This window comes from Triturus cristatus, chromosome 9 (genome assembly GCF_964204655.1).
Source record: "Triturus cristatus chromosome 9, aTriCri1.1, whole genome shotgun sequence".
Taxonomy (NCBI): domain Eukaryota; kingdom Metazoa; phylum Chordata; class Amphibia; order Caudata; family Salamandridae; genus Triturus; species Triturus cristatus.
This window is the reverse complement of record NC_140592.1, coordinates 1,057,911,843-1,057,929,399: the sequence shown is the minus strand read 5'-3', so window position 1 is coordinate 1,057,929,399 and position 17,557 is coordinate 1,057,911,843. Positions and strand designations below refer to the sequence as shown.

The 17,557-nt window shown below is 51.1% G+C and overlaps 1 protein-coding gene across 1 annotated transcript in view; it reads left to right on the top strand.

Moving 5' to 3' along the window:
- The window catches only part of FBXO33 (F-box protein 33), a 112,046-nt gene that overhangs the window by 33,479 nt on the left and 61,010 nt on the right, over positions 1-17,557 (top strand). Inside the window, exon 2 of the mRNA XM_085626935.1 lies at positions 12,723-12,833. Within this exon, the coding sequence (XP_085483061.1) occupies positions 12,723-12,833 (111 nt within the window). The remainder of the gene's footprint in view (positions 1-12,722; positions 12,834-17,557) is intronic.

Sequence of the window (17,557 nt, the reverse complement as noted above, 5' to 3'; positions counted from 1 at the left end):
TTTAAACCTTTATTGAGCATGAAGAAATAGTACACAGCTGTACGCCTACATCCTGAGTGATCAGGCCGGCAGCGACAACATGCAGTGGGGGGGGCATCATTGAACACATTTTGAAAAGCAATCTCTGGTTTACACAGCATGTCGCCTACAACCCAGACGGGCCGGCCGCGTAGCATAGGAACTAGAACTGTGTGGGCGTGTAGTAGTGGACAATCAGAGCTGCCTGAGGTGATCCAATAGGAGGAACATGAGGTTTCATTCAACTTTAATAACGGAACCAAACAAGTGCTACATAAACTGTGCTCTTCCAGCAAGGATCCAGAACTCCCAGCCCTAGGCATCCATGGCAGTGTGTCGCCTGGCTGTGCAGGTCGCGCATCATGCCATGGCGCGCAGGCATCAACCAGAGAGCCGACGTCCCGCGCCCCAAGGCGCTGTCCAGTTAGCTGGGAGGGCATGGCAATGGTCATATTAGAGAGCATGACATGATGCGGCATCCTGTAGTGTCGTGAATGCTATGCCGTAGTGGGGGGGGGGGGGGGTCACTATAAGCTCGCGGCTCCCTCCGCCCGCATAACCCGGGAGTGCTAGGTGATTCCCCGGGACGCGTGAAGCCAGCTGAGTGTAGCGAGAGCGCCTGCGTAGCATGCATGGGGAACTAAGGGAGTGCGGGAGGGGAGGGGTCCAAGCCAGTGTCAGCTGGTAGCGGAGTGGGTGCCGGAGCCGGTGAGGTAGGACGACCCTCCACTGGCTCATCCCGACTCGCGCCTGTCGTGGGCTCGTCTGGGAACTGTATTTTTAGCAGATACGCAGTGAGGGGACCCCAAAGGTCCTTGGGGCGCGATTTGTGAGGCAGAAGATCTGAATAGTTGTGCAGTTGTTCCTGCCAAGTTGTCATCGTATCCAGCCAGGTTTTGAACTTAGGCGCTCGCCCCCGCCCCCACCTGCAAGCGACATGTCGCTTTGCCAGCAGAAGGCCCATCGCGAAGAATTTCCGGTGCGTCTTAACCGCGTGGCTGGAGTGGCCCAGCAGGGCAATCTTAGGACAAGGAGCAATGCTTACCCCAATCATTGCAGTGAGGGCTGTGAACACCTCCCCCCAATAGGCGGCAACTGCCTGGCAGGACCACGCCAGGTGCATGAAGTCCGCCCCCGGCCGTCTGCAACGCAAGCAGCAATCATTGTCCCGGAGTCCGAAGCGGTGCAGTTTAGCGGGTGTAAAGTAGAGGCGATGCAGAAATTTAAAATGAACCAGGCGGAGGCGGGCATTTCCCGTCACCGCGCTGGTATGGGAGCAGCTCTCCTCCCACTGGGCGTCCGAAAGTGGCTCCCCCAAATCGCAATCCCAGTCATTACGCGCTCGGAGTGTGGGGGGGGACGAGTTAGCCTGAGCGTGGGTATATAACATGGAAACCACATGTGTCGGGATCCCCTTCTGCAGTAGGGCATGGAGGGGCGCCATAGTGTCAGGCTCGCTGGGAAAGTCGGGGGTGACTGCCTTGATATTTTGCCGGAGCCGAATGTAGAGAAAGGTATCCATAACGGAAGGAGCGGTGTCTCTAAAGAAGTGTGTAGCCGTGCGGAAACTCCCCTGGTGGTACAGATCTCCCCAGGTGTGCACCGCAAGCTTTGCGAGCATTCTACGGCCAATTTCCTCACGGGCCACACTCACCCTTGGATCGTGGGCCAAGGTCATACGTGGAGAGTATAGGAATTTCACTCCCATGTGGTCCGCCAGTCGTTTCCAGGCACGGACAGTGCAGTCGACCGTGGTGGGGTCTCTATGTTCTATTCGGGCTGACGTGTACAAGTATCCGGAAGGTTGTTCCGGCCTCATATACCCATCTTCGACTGCCAAGTGAGCCATAAAGGGGGGGGGGTGAAGCCAATAAGCGGCAAAGTGACCTTGTGCGCAATCATAATATCGCTGGAAATTGGGGACATCAAACCCCCCTTGGTGATAAGGTAACATAAGGGTTCGCAGACCGAGTCGGGCCTGCTTGCCTCCCCAGATAAGTCGAGATAGCTGAGAGTTGAGGGCACGGAAGAAGTAAGCGCCTGGACTATACGGTATGTTTGTAAAGAGATACAGCAGTTTAGGGAGGATCACCATTTTAATCAGTGAGATCCGTCCCGCCATCGACAATGGGAGACGGATCCATTGGGAGACTTTGTCCGTGAGTTTGTCCACAACAGTCCCGTAGTTGGCTCGAATCAGGGCTTCCCGATTTCTAGTCACCTGGATGCCCAGGTATTTGATCTCCTCTTGCTCCCACACCAGGGGATAATCAAGAGGGAACCGTGTAGTGTTGTCTGTCAAGGGGAACAGGGCGGACTTCGTCCAGTTTATCTGAATCCCCGAGATGGCCCCGAATTTAGTGACCTCCCGCAGCAGAGGGTTCAAGTTTTCGCGCGGCTTATGCACATAAAGAGTCATGTCGTCGGCATATAGTGCAATGAGCAATTGGCGCTCAGGGTAGATAAGAGACCGGTGATTATGATGTTGCCGAAGCTTGGCTGCCAAGGGCTCTATGGCAAGTGCGAACAGCACCGGGGAGAGGGGACATCCCTGTCGGGTCCCTCTGTGAATCAGGAAGGGGGGGGAGCGGGCACCATTGAGCAGCACCATTGCTTGCGGCCGGCAGTACAACAGTCGGATCCAGTCCAGGAAATTGAAGGGCATGCCCATCCGTTCCAGCAGGGCCAGGAGGTAGTCCCACTCAAGGGAATCGAACGCCTTAGTGGCGTCGAGAAAGACCGCGGCCGCCTCGCTCTTCGGGTCAATATCCTGTATCACCGCCTGGAGAGTGCGCAAATTGTGAGAAGTTGCACGGTTGGGAACAAACCCGGCCTGGTCAGGGAGCACGAGACGCTCCATCAGGAGATTAAGGCGAGTAGCCAGGACCTTCGCTAATATTTTAACATCTGTATTTAACAGCGAGAGGGGCCGGTAGGAGTCGCAATATTCCGGCGACTTACCAGGTTTTAGCAAAGACGTTATGAGGGCCTCACGCATCGTGGCAGGCAGGGATCCCTCCTCTAATGAAGAGTAGTACACCTGCTGTAGAATGGGGGCCAGCACATGCTTGTAGGCTTTGTAGAAGTCGATCGGTAACCCGTCCGACCCTGGCGCCTTTCCCGACTTCATGGACATGATTGCGTCCGTTATCTCATCTAGTTCCAGTGGATGATGGAGGAACTGCTGCTGTGTGGGGCCCAGCCATGCAAGCGCGGTGTCGTCCAGGTAATCATGCAACACTATCGGAGCGGTCCTGTGGGAGGAGTAGAGCCTAGTGTAGTGGTCCGTGAGGACCTTGAGTTGGTCAGCAAGATCCCGTTGTGGGGTACCATGCTCATCCAGCAAGGCGGTAACATAATTGCTATACCTGGGGGAACGAGTCGCGGAGGCCAGTGCCCTGCCAGGTCTGTCGCCCTCGCCGTACATTCGGGAGACATAGGGTCTCCCCAGAAACTTACTCTCCTTGGCTGCGGCTTCCGTGTACTCATTTAGCTTCTCTCGCATCTGTGCCGCTGTGCCGGGCTCTCGCCCATTTCGCTCCATTTCGGTCTCCAACTGACGGAGTTCAGCCTCGAGCCTGCTTAACTCTCCGCGTAGAAACTTAAGTACCCCGCCTCCCTTAGCTATGCACCAGCCCCGCACGGTAACTTTGAACGCCTCCCAGACTGTAGTGAGGCTGGAGACGGAATCCACATTTCGCTCAAAAAAATCCTTTATGTCCTGTTCAAGTTCCGCGTGAAACAACGAGTCTGTGAGGTGTGCTGGATTCAGTCGCCAACTCAGGTATGGGGAGACCGCGAGGGGAATACGCAGGGACAGAAGGACCGGAGAGTGGTCAGAGAATGTGCGGGCAAGATGGAGTGCTCCACTCAACCAAGGGGAGAGGCCAGATGAAAGGAAGACTTAGTCAATGCGCGCCCAGGTGGAATGTACTGCGGAGTGGTGGGTGCCCTGCCGGAGCGCGGAGTGAAAGTGCCTCCAAGCATCAATTAAACGGTGCTCGTCCACTATGTTCAGTAGCGCGCGTTGTGTGTGCGTGTAGTGCGATGCTAGCGGGTGCGACCTGTCCATCCCAGGCCTGAGTGCAGTGTTGAAGTCGCCCCCCAATATAATGTGGGAAATACCTAGGGACTGAATCTTACCCCACATAGTGAGGAGTGCAGAAGGGTCATCCGTGTTGGGGCCGTAGAAACAGGCGAACAATATCGTATGCGAGTGTAGTGTCCCCCAAGCGATGCAGTACCGACCACCAGAGTCCACCTCAGAGCCTGCCAGTGTAAACCCCATCCCCCGTCTCACTAGTATGGTCACCCCTCTCGCGTAACTCGAGTATGACGAGAACACCCTGGTCGAAGCCCACCTAGACGCAAATGGGGGGGTCACCCCCGGGTGTAGGTGCGTTTCTTGGAGCATAGCGACTGACACTCCATGCCGAGTCAGGTAGCTAAGGACTTGCCTCTTCTTCCTCGGGTTGTTTAACCCGCGCACATTCCAGGAAAGCAACTGAAAGGTCTGCGCAGGGCGCTTATCAGTTAAGTCCCCCATTCCCCCGTGTAAAGGCATAAGTGGCATGCTCTCACAGCTTGCAATTGCTCGTAGCACTTAGTAACGAACTCCATAACAAAACCCCATTGAACTACCTCCCCCACCCGTCCACCCGCATCTTGCACTAAGGAGGCAACTAAGCCAGATGCAGAACAAATCATTCGACCACCCACGCCGGCTACCCCAACTGGCCGGGTAAACAGTACCCACCCGTCCCCTCCCCTTCCATCCCGACCCAACAAACAGAAAAAATACAGCAACTACCCCTGCCTTGATGAGGAAAGGGGTACTTTGGGGTGCGCCCATTGGGGGGATCGTACTCTAGGGGCGCCAGACCTGCCAACCACCTCCCTACTTGCACCCACGGGGACCCAGAGTCACCCCAGGTCCACAAAGTGGGACGGAGGTGGGCGACCGGGCACAAATTACAACAACGACCAAGCCAAATGATATTGTCATGAAACAAAGAGAGGTACCTCACCAGGAGTGACGTTGATTCAGTCGGGCAAGTGCTGTCTCAACAGCAGCGTGAGTTAGAGGGGGGAACAGCATCCCCGATATGTTCAGTCCTGCTGCTCCATCGGCGAGGGCGACGGCGTCCGAGAGGGCCGCGGCCCAGCAGTCCCACCAGCCGAATCCCCGCGTTGCTGTCTGAGGAAGTCTTCCACCTGCTGCGGCTGCTGAAAAAACAATTGTTTGCCCTGGTGTGAGATCTTCAGTTTAGCAGGGTATAGCATTGCATACGGAATCTCCCGGGCCTGCAGCTTCTTTTTTACGCCAGCAAATTTCCGGCGGGCCTCCTGCACCGACGCAGTGAAATCGGGGAAGAAGGACAGCGTAGTGTTGCAGTAGGGCACCGTTCCCATCTCTCGCGCACGTCGGAGCACCACATCCCGGTCTCGGTAATTTAGGAAACGTGCAATTATGGGCCGGGGCTGACCGCCAGGGGGGGGGCGGGCAGCAAGGGATCTGTGGGCTCTCTCCACAATGAAGTGAGGGGAGAAGGATTCTCGCCCGAACAGGTCGGCCATCAGGTTCTCGATGAAGACCTCCATCTTCCCGGTGTTGGTGGTCTCCGCAAGGCCCAGGATGCGGACATTGTTGCGACGGGACCTCGCTTCTAGGTCCTCATTCTTATCCGCAATGATCTTGAGGAGACGATCCATTTGGGAAACATGTCGGCCTGCAGAGGCGGCATCGTCTTCCAGTGTGGAGATCCTATCCTCCGTCTCCTTGATGCGGGTATCGTGTCGCTCCAGTCTGGCCACCACACCATCCAGCCTGGTAGTGATGGTGTCAATTTTCGAGTCTATGGTTGTTAGGCTTTGTTTTAATCCCAGCAGGAGAGATTTCCAGTCCTCGTCTGGGGGGGCAGCGGCGGGCGGGCCAGGCTCGGACGCCGGCGCGGGGGCCTTCTTGGCATCAAATGATAGCTTGGACTGTCGCGCGTCGTTGCGCCCCATGGCGCTCGGCGGACGAACCCGCCCAGGTCACCCCGACAACAGTCCAGGCGAGGGGGCTCCGTCCAAGCCAGGCCGCAGCCCCGCGAGTGGACAGGGGTGGTACGGCTGCCTCGAGGATCACTGAAATGAGGGAGGCGGCCAGTCCAGGGGGGCAGCCCCCAAGCGAGTGAGCGACCAGGGAGGCCGGCAACGGGGGGGAGGGGGGTGGCAACAGTCTCCGGGCCCCGCGCTCACGGGATAGCAGATAGTGGGCCTGCGGAGGCCAGCAGCAAGGAGTGGCCGGGCTAGCGCGGACGTGACCTCTGCAGCATATGGCGGGTCAGGGGCTCCACGCAGTCACAGTCGCCGATGAGGGGGGGGAGCAGACGACGCGGCTCCCCAGCCCATGCAGCCGGTCAATGCAGGACAGCAGGCGCCGACAGAGCCACGCTACGAAGTCCCCTCCGGCGCGATCCGGCAGCCAGGTCCCAGGTAGGTGTCACTCCCCACGTAGAGGCTTGTGGGGGAGGGGGAGGGGGAGGGGGAGGGGCAGGATAGCCCCCAAGCCAGCGCTCGGAGATCCAAAATGGGGGCGGCGGCAGCCTGCGAGCGTGCGTCTCGGGTGTAGGCCTCAGCCAGCGGAGGCCAAGCGGGCGGAGGGCCCCTCGGTTCGTCACAGCCCCAGAGATGTCGCCACACGCCTGCTGAGAAGCAACTGTACCTTGTAGGGATTGCCGCCGATCCTCCGGCGTCTTTTGCAGCCTCGCTGGTCGGAGCCGTCCAGAGTCGCGAAGGCCCCGGAGCCCCGGGCTATCGTGGATCGCGCCTCCCACAGCTCGCCGGCCGCCGATGTGCTCTCTCCCTCGGCCGCGGGAACTCCGTCGAATATCTCCGCACACCGGCCAGCTCCAGAGACGTGGAGGGTATCGGGGAGCAGCGTACGTCACTGCGGACACAGCTGTGGAGGTGAGGCAAGGGAAAGCCTGGTCAGGATGGTAGATAGGATCGTGTAAGCGCCCGGTCTGGCGGGAGCCTCACTCTTGTGCGGCCATCTTGGTTCGGCGCCCTCTAGCGCCCCCCTTACCTCACTGACTTGAATGTAACAGATAACCCCTTGAGTGACCACAAGTTACTTTTATTTTGAATTGATTTCCCTTTGGTAGGATCGTGGGCATGCATGGGGGGGTTGTGAATTGTAATAGGCTAAATGGGAGAACTCCTTCGAAAACCAACAAAAAAGTTGTCTTGAAAGAAAAGCTCCATGTAATAACTGAGGATATTCAAGCTTTATATCAAGTCCCTCTTTCATGTGAAGTCCTTTGTGTGCGAACCTGACTTCTTGTGCAAAAAAAAAAACTTCTAGGAAATGGTCATCAACTGTTGAAATCATAAATTGGGAGATCAATAGATTAGTTAGATTAGAAGGCAGTTTCTCTATAATTCCTTTGAAACCCGGATCATTGTTTATTGCATTCATGGATCGGTCCTCTGCCTTTAACAGCGTGAACAGATCCAAGTTGTGGCCCATTTTGCTACATATGATAATGGAAGTAGACATTGCCTACTTCCTTAGTGAGCTGCACAGGGCGGTCTTTTCCTTTTCCTCTTGAATCTATACTAAGCCACTGGGCGCATTGATCAAGATCTAGCAGGCCAAATCGGTCTCAGTAGCCACATATGGCAGTAATGTATTGGGATATATAGACTCACTAGAGCTCCAGGTAGAGAAGTAAGGGTTCTGTAGACGCCTTTTGGCAGTCCCAGTATCTACCCCTGCTTTTATGGTTCATGAGAAGCTGGGGCTGCGTTATTTGTCAGACCTCATGCTCTGCGTCCCTTGATTAGTTGGCTTACCATTTGCATGAGACCTGAGAATCACTTTAAAAGGGAGATACTTATTGATTATATGCAGCTTCAAGGGTAGCAGTCAATTAAATGGCTAGCATACATACGGGATGTTAAGCTATATAGAACAGCTTTGTTTGATTCTCCGCAAAATATTTTTGAAACAGACTTTTCTTGGACACAGAAGAACTTCCTGCCATGGTGGGAAGCAGTGAGAGGGTGTAAAACTTGATAATCCTTTGGTGCGGGGATAGGCTCAGATCTTAACGGGGTCAGTTATTGAACCCTGTTTGCTTAATATATCCATCGGTCATCATCTGTTCTTTCTCACTGGATTTGGATTCCATCAATTTCATCTGTTACTGATCTTACCTAGGCTTATTACTGGGAATGCGCAGTTGAGACCCTGTACATGTGATAAATGTTCTGCCTAGGATCTTGTGCATTTTATGTTCTTGTGTGGTTTTTAGGTCTCGGGACCATCCGGTCGGCAGACCGGAAGTCCGGAGATTTAATGTCTTTGAGAAGAGGGGCTTGCACCCGCCCCTCTTCTCTCCTGTTCTCCATTGGCTGTCCTCTTAAATGCTGGCCAGCCACTGGAGAAGAGGTCCAGTCACTCCGATTATGCCCCGTCCTTTTCGGATCGGGGGGCGTGTTTTTTGCGAGAAGTCTCAGGGAGGAGACAACAGCAAAACACGCCCCCGAATCCGAAAAGGACGCTGCGTTTCTCCGAGGCAGTTCTTCTCCGCCTCGGAGAAAGGCGGTGGTGTCTTCTGGTGCCCTAGCTTGAAAACAGACTCCGTGTCACTGAAAGCCTGTAGTGTTCTGTCCTTTTTTTTAAAAAAGATTCTACATTATACATATCCCTTTTTGAAACCCAGGAGTTTACTTTAGTGAGCCCTTACTGTCATTGTATTGGTTTTACGTTACATTTGATGGTTTTATCCATTTACTGAACACTGAAATATCACTTTTTTTGTTGAAGATTTATATCGCGCTAGCTCGACCCGAAGGTATTGGAGCCCTTTACATGAGCATCAGTTATGTCACACAAAAACGAATACATTTTTGGTAGGCACAGGGAGGAGATTAAGTGACTTGCCCAGAATGCTGAGCCGACGCCGAGAATGGAAACCGACCCCCCCAGCACCAAAGTCAACAGCGCTGATCGTCACGCCACATCCTCTCCCCATTTCACACCAGTGTTGGGCAGAGGCACTACAGGGAAACGAAACTCTGCTGATGCTTAACGCTGCTGCCTGCCATGGGCTAAGAAGCCTGGATTCCATGAACAGATGCAGCCATTGAGGTGCGAGGAGCGGTGCTTTCCCTAACCACAGTGACTGCACCGGTATGCTGGGATTTCCCCTGGTTGGCTGAGGCCAGCTTTTGGTTGTTTACAGCCTACAGTGTCCTCGAGCAAGTCGAATAAAAATCAAACCCCCTCCCGCCCTCCCCTTGGATGTGCTTGAAGGAAATGTTTTTTTTTTTTTCTACAGGGCGAGCGAGTCTGTGCTGGAAAACAACGTGCCACGGTATTTTCCCCGTGAAACCCAGGAGTTTACTTTAGTGAGCCCTTAGTGTCATTGTATTGGTTTTATTTTTTATCCATTTACTGAACACTGAAATATCACTTTTTTTGTTGAAGATTTATATCGCGCTAGCTCGACCCGAAGGTTTGGGAGCCCTTTACATGAGCACCAGTTATGTCACACAAAAACGAATACATTTTTGGTAGGCACAGGGAGGAGATTAAGTGATTTGCCCAGAATGCTGAGCCGACGCCGAGAATGGAAACCGACCCCCCCAGCACCAAAGTCAACAGCGCTGATCGTCACGCCACATCCTCTCCCCATTTCACACCAGTGTTGGGCAGAGGCACTGCAGGGAAACGAAACTCTGCCTACGATCACACGTTTTCAGGCATGTCCTCTGACCTGGCACGCGTGTTCTCTAAATACAGCTGACTGGCTCTCACGCATGCCTTTATATAGCACCTAAGCCTTTCAGAATAAAAGCAATGTAAATGCAGGTTTATTATTCATGCAATATAATTAGTGCTAATTCTTCCCATTTCGGAGGATTACATACTTTGAAATCCAACGTGCAGATGTGCGGCCCCGCATTTTACAAATGTTGACACCTTAAGCCACCCAGGTTTGGAGGGGGGGGGCATTCTGAAGCTCGTAGTATCTTTGAGTAAAGGCTAAAAGAATTCGATCTAAGAATTTCATTGGTTTTTGGCTAAAAAACCAAACCTTACGAAACGTTTCACTTATGACGTGGAGTCAATTGGCAGCTGTGGTTGAGGTGACTCCTACCACAATTTAAAAGGGTTCTCCCACGGGCTGGGTGGAAGGGTTAGGCATAAACACATTTCCTTTCCGTTCAATGCAGAGCTCTTGTTTACTGACCTCCGCTTCTTTCGAAAGGGGGCTGGCGCTTGCACCCGTCGCATCTTGTAAACAATGCAGGGAGGAGCCTAGAAGGGGCCGATTTTCTGCAGATGTGGTGGGACAGCGGCAGTGATATCGTCACGTTATCGTAACACTTCGCTTTTGTAACAGATGTGGCACGATGTATTGAGGGGGCCTGAGACCAGCGAGTCACCTCCTAGCTGGTAAGATAGTACAAAGTGGTAAAATGCCCGGCGCTGGCTTCCTTTGCTATTTGACGACTTGCTAGTTAATGTTCCCCCATGACCCTCCAGCTGGTCCGACATAATTCCCAGGCCTACTTTGGGGTTCCAGTTCGGCCCTGTTGTTGAGTATCCTACCCAGGGCTTTAAGTGGGATAAAAAAACATGGGTGGGGGTGGGGGACGGTGTTGCGCCGGGTCGATACGAATTGTATTTTGCTGTCTCTTTTGTCATTGCAACCAGGCATATTGATACAGCAAGTAACATGCTACCTACAACAAGTTAGGACTATTGGCTTTGTCAATCGTTGTTAGTTGCATAAGATAAATTAGCAGTAACTGTGGCTTGTATATAATATTGAGAAAGCATCCACTTGAAGCCCTAGTGACACCACGACAATGTTACTGCTCCTGAGTTTCAAAAAGAGACAACAATATAATCATGCAGTGGCTGAACTCGACAGATTAAGAAATATATCCCAAATTATATATAACAGTCGGTAGACGCATGCCTCTACAGTGTTCTATTGTATTTTGAAAACAGAATTGCTCAAGTTCGTATCCTTTCAAAGTTCCCTTTTTAAACAATCATTATCAACGCCAAGTCTGGCCCTGGCACGGTAGTGCGATTTTTGTTTAGTATTAATAAAATTTGACACTTCAGAGAGCAGTTTCAGCAGAGAGGACAAAGAAGGAATGGGCATGGGATCCAAATACTCTTAATGCATCTTAGTCTGGGCCACGGGCATTTTGCGATGCTGCAGCGTTTTCCTCATAATTATGGGTTTGCCAAACTTCCCAAATAATGCTCGCATAATAAATCTCGCTTTTGAGAGTGATTAAGCTATTGACATTGTAAATAACAATGCCGTTTCTTTAAATGCAACGGTCTCTGCATTGTTAAAGTTAGAGCTATTGGCTCATTGCTCATGACAATGCCGTTTCTTTAAATGTTTTAAAAACAAACACATAAACAAAAATAATGTCATGAGCAATGCCAATAGCTCTAACTTTACCAAGGCCGAGACCATTGCATTGTAAATGCTTGTTATGATCTTGTAAAATGTTTTTTTGTACCTTTTGTTAAAAATCCCTTAATTTGTCCAGGTTAATCCTGCTTATTTGTATCTTAAGTTACTTCAAGATGTTCACGTCTTAAGCTGTTGCCTCTTGTTGGCCTTGTCGCTGAGGCTGAGGAAGACGCTTGATTCGGGGTCTGGGCTGACCTGATCTGTTATTTAGTATGCACTTTATTGATGCCACAACATTCTGCATGATTGTTTTATGCCTTGTAAGGCTAGATATACCCAAATGACATGCACTTTAATGTGATTTGTTGCTTCTTTGATGCAGTTTTAAGGGGTCTTAGTCAAGAATGTTCTGTATTGGCCATGATTTGCCTGGATGGTTTTTACATTTGGCTGATTTGCACCATGTCAGTTTTGATTTTAACTATGTATAGTACAGGAATTAATTGTCTTGACCTGTTATTTGATTGTACTGTCTTGTATTCGTTTTTTAGGTCTCGCCTGACCCAGCGCATGCGCTGGTCTGGCGAGACTTATTGAGAGGGCTCCAAAAAATGCTACCAGGCCAGCCTAGAGCTACAGAGTATGTGCGCGGGCGCGCGCGCCGCGCTTTACCGCGATTACTTTCGCTTTCGATCGCGATCATAGCCAATAGGTCTCGCTTTTGGAACCGTATAAGTATTTAGTTATACAACTGTTGCATGGCTAAACACTTATAAGGTCCCAAAGGCGAGACTTATTGGCTATGATAATGCTTGTTTTATGTTGACTTTGTTTTAAAAATATTGATGCACTTTGTTATTATTGTCTGATGAATACAGTGATGTTATCATGTACTTTTATAGCCCCTTTAAGACCAAATAACGTTTTTTCAATGATATGGTAATAGCTAAATTAAAGCATAAATTAGCAGAGCCCTCTCCTTTGTCACTGATAGTTAAAGGTTGTAAAACCTTGTGACACCTTCGCTGACTGAAAGGTATGATGCAGTGTTTTGATTAATTTATATTATTTTATAGATTTTTCCCAGTTGCTCACCCTTTGTTCGGACAGTTAGCCTATTCCATGCCATTACAAAATGTTTGCTTCTGTTTAATGTACGTTTTCTGTGATTAAAAGCTGAAGGAGTCTATTTTGGACATAAATGCATTTTAGATGTAAATTGTGGCTGCCTTGTCGCTTAAGATGTACTTAATTGTGTTTCAGAAATCTTCAGAAGCTGAGTCTGTTTGGGGACATTGGCATTCTGCAGCAAAATGGTAACTTGACAAATTCTTACTTTAACAAGGTGGACCCTGGCAGCAAGAAAATTAAGCAGTAAGTATAAGTTATATAGGGTCAAGTACGGATTGGTGCTAAATTAGTATGAAAACAAATACAGAATAGTTGAAGTGAAAATTAAATCTGTGGCTTCACATAAAAACAGGTGAAATCCGACTCTACCTGTTAGTGTCACTATAGGTTGGACACCTACAAGCGTCGGTTATGGTACTGTTTAGAGCCATTTGATGTCTGATGGAAAGTTGTGGCACATTTACAGTAACAGTTCAAGCCACAGTCCACATGTACAGTTATGCATGTTAAACAACTCACATTTGAAGGTTTCGGCAGTTGGTGCTTCCGCTGTCGATAAAGACACATGCTATGTTCTGGATGGTGAAAAAGGCACTAAGATTCCCACAGTAGCTGCAAGACATGAGGAACAATGCAGTATACTGGGTCTGAAGCCCACAGGAGTAAATCGGAGTAATGCATCGCAAAGATGTATATTGACTGGTACAAATATGGTTGTGTTCATAATGAAGACATTGAGCTGATCTGATGCAGTCGCTTGGCCTGATGATGGAGCCACCTGGTTGCCTTACTTACTGTTGCAATGCTAAATGTAAGTATGTTCACGTGGTATTTGCATGAGGAGATTATTAGAATGTTTGAGGTATTTTTTTTTTTTTAATAGCAGCACAAATTGTGTGTGTTGTATTTATTTTTTGTCATTTCCCTCCCCATTTGCCTTTTTTTTTCTTTTTCTCCCAGGTTTGATATTTAGGTTTACGGTACATCCGCATCATTACATCGAGCAACAATTACTAGATCTCTCAATAGAATTAGGATTGAACACCAAGCGGCGCTAGCTTCCTGGCCTCTGTGTGGACGAGTGCGCAGTTCCTACCAGCCTCGTTGGTCGGGTAGCCATCGCTCTGGTCCAGCCACCCCCAGCAGCTGCAGCCTCCAAACTTCCCTAAACTTTAGATTATGAGCGGCCATTTGGTGGCAGGATCTGCCGTCACCTCCAGTACTGGCAGTCCCTAACATCGGACAGGTGGGTTCTGCAGAGTGCCCAAAGGGGCTACTCCTTCCCCTTCGAGACTACCCCTAATTCCATACCACCATTTTACAACTGGCTGACTGAGGATTATATGATCCTGCTCTGGGAGGAAGTCATGCCTCTCTTGGGCAAGGGGGCCATAGAGAGCGTTCAAGTGCCAGAAGTAGGCTGTGTTTGCTATTCCCGCTACTTTCTGGTCCCGAAAAAGGACAGGGGCCTTCGTCCTATCCTAGATCTCCAAGCCCTCAAGTACTTCCTCAAAAAGGAGAAATTCTAGATACTCACATTAGCTCAGGTATTGTTTGCCCTGCACGTAGGAGACTGGATGGTAGCATTGGATTTGCAGGACACCTGTTTTCATGTTCCCCTCCTGCCTGCCCATCGGTGTTACCTGTGGTTTACAGTAGGCCGGAAGCATTTTCAGTTCACTGTGCTCCCTTTTAGCCTTACCAGTGCTCCTCAGGTGTTCATTAAGGGTCGCGGCTAATCTGTGTAGATCAGGGGTGCCAGTCTTCCCCTACCTCGACGACTGGCTACTAAGGCAGGCTCGCCCCAGGCTGTTGTCTCTCTCCCACCTCCAGGCTATGACAGACCTCCTGCATTCGCTAAGGCCTCTTTCCTGCCACAGGTGGTAACACCATTTCTGCATTCGCTAAGGCCTCTTTCCTGCCACAGGTGGTAACACCATTTCATGTGAGCCAATCTGTCACCTTTCCCACTTTCTACGTTTCTCCTCATCCCTCTAAAAGAGTATTGTCGTTCTACCTTGACTGCACAAGGGAGTCCCGGGTGATGACCAACTCTTTGTGGGTTGCTGGAGCGCCACACAGAGGCGATCAATGACACCTACCGGCGCATGTGTGCTGCTCACGAAAAATCTCCTGCATGCAGTCTGATGCCTGGTGAAATTTAAAGGTAAGGAATATGCGGCTAGATATTGCCTTTACCAGAAAAGCCATTAGCGAAGGTAAACAACTTGTTCAACTGTGCCATAGTACTCCAAAAATACAAATATATTAATAAAAAGGATGACATTGAGGATTTTTGTATATTGATCATGTGACATTTAAAGCACCCCATCTTAAGGTTCTGTGGCTTTACATATCTGATTGAGACTTCTAGCTGCATATCCCCAGGAATCAAACTAGATACAGATATTTTTACATGAGCAGTACACCTGCGCGCCGGTACTTGACATTGTTTGACACTGCATTTTTTTGCATTGTCTGCACCTTAAGTGACGTGTGTGTAGTGCCTACATAGGCACCACCCCGGCGCGCTGACATCAATTCTTTCTGCGACAGTCAGCGCAAATCTAGAGCGCTCTCCCCCGTCATTTTTTGTGTTTAAAGTATTTTATTCAGCGTGACACATCCAGTCTCATATACAGCAGTATAAGATCGGCAAATGAAAAGGATCGACAGTCCGGCATGACACAACATTTTAGTACCAACGTCCCCCGCCACCCCAACGTCCCAATGCCCCACCCAACACACCCACAGTCCAGTGTGCTACTAGCATACAGCCTATCTCCCAAAGCTATAGATAATTGGGGAGGAGGGTCTCATCCCTCTCACTGATCTGGCGCTAGCGGGCTCGTAAGCCGCAGGAGGCGAAGGTACCTCGGGCAGGTGAGCTCCCGGAACTCTGTGAGCAGCAGAGAGTGGAATGGTTGCCACAGCTCATTAAATTGCGTTACATCCCCAGCCACCACCAAAGACAATTTCTCCATACCCAGCACGTGCCAAAGTCTGTGGAGCCAGCCCGTTATCGTGGGTACTGTGTCAGTACGCCAGTATATCAAGATATTCTGAACGGCAAAGCCGAGTGCAATGGCGATCTGCCTGCCTCTTCTGGACTTAAGGGGATACATTAGATCGTTTGGGAGTCCTAGCAGGGTATATGCCGGGAAGCGCGGGAGCTCTATGCCGAAATGAGAATCAATTTCATCCAGCACTTCCTTCCAGTAGCCAGTTAAGAGAGGACAGTCCCAGAGAATGTGCGTGAGTGTACCCCGTTGTCCGGACCCCCGCCAGCATGTGTCTGTCTTACTATGGTCGAACTCATGGATCCGCTCAGGCGTATAATACCAGTAAGTGGACACTTTAGTAAAAGTATCAGTGAGGCCCATATGATATGCTGAGTGGCGCGCCCTATAAGATATGTGGTCCCAGTCCTTGGGGCTCAGTGTCCTCCCAAGCTCCCGTTCCCATCGAACCCTCCCTGGATTGTGGAAGTGTGTGGAAGGTAGTTGCAAAAACTTATACAGGTCCGAGATTAATTTCGAGTCCGATGTACGGGTCAACAGCCATCTCTCACACGGTGAGAGCCTCCTATCCGCCACATCCCTCACCTGTGGCTGGAGGGCCCAATGCCGAACCTGCATATAACGGTGTCTCTCCGTTTCGGGGAGCGAGAATTCCAGCCGAAATTGTGTGAACGGGATGACACCCTCGGGGCCGTACAGGTGACATAATGCTCTGCATCCTGCCTGCCGCCAATGTGTGAAGGCTCCCTTCTCTATCCCAGGGGTGAAGGCAGGATTATCCACTAGTGGCGAAAGCGGCGAAGGAAATGTGGTGAGGTCATATCTAAGGGAGGTCGCATCCCAGACCCGCAAAGGTACCCTAGTAATGAAAGAGGCGTAGAGATTCTTAGGCCGGTGGGACCGGTGCAGGAACGGTATCTTCTGCAGAGGCCGCCCCTCCACCGCTTGGTCCTGGAAAAGCCAATGCTTATCCGACTCCCACCTGCACCATTCGACCAAGTACCGCAATTGCGTCGCCTGAAAGTATTTACGGAAGTTGGGAATACCTAGGCCTCCAGCGTCAGGAGACAAATGGGAGAGGGTCCTGCGTAACCTAGGCTTTTTCCCCTGCCAAATGAAACGGGCTACGTCCGACTGCAACTGCTGTATCCACCCCTTCGGCGGCAGCAGCGGCAGGGCCCTGAATAAGTAGAGCACTTGTGGCAAAATCGTCATCTTGACGGCAGCAATCCTACCCAACCAGGCAAGAATGCCGCGATTCCAGCGACCTAGCTCGTCCTTGATCTTGGCACCCAAGGCCAAGTAGTTGGCTGAGACCATGGCTGGCAACGTAGGGGCAATCTGAATCCCTAAATATGGTATCGCCTCTGAGGACCAAAGTAACGGGAACCTGTTCTGCAAATATGCCTTAGTATCAGGCGCCAGGGAGATATCCAAAGCCACCGACTTCCCCATATTTACTTTAAAGCCCGAGACCGTGCCGAACGCTGCCAGTTCTTCCATACATGCCGGAAGTGATGTCTGGGGTGTAGCCAATGTGAAGATGACATCATCAGCGTAGAGACTGACCGCATGGGTAAATCCCCCCCCCATCCGTATCCCCTCCCCTCCACTGCCGGCCGCGTCCGCACCCTTTGAGCGAGCGGCTCCATGTAGAGAGCAAAGAGCAAGGGCGAAAGTGGACAGCCCTGCCTGGTGCCTCTCTCGACGGGGAAGGCCGTGGAGGTGTGGCCGTTAACCCGGACCACCGCGGAGGGCTCCTTATAGCAGTTGAGTATCATCGTGCGAAACCGTTCTCCAATACCCGCCTTCACCAGCACTTGTTCCAAGAAGGGCCAATGCACGCGATCAAACGCCTTTTCTGCGTCAACCGCGAGCATCATTCTCTCACCCGGAATCCGGGAGGCCTTTTCCAGCAGGTGGACCACCCGTTTTGTATTATCCACC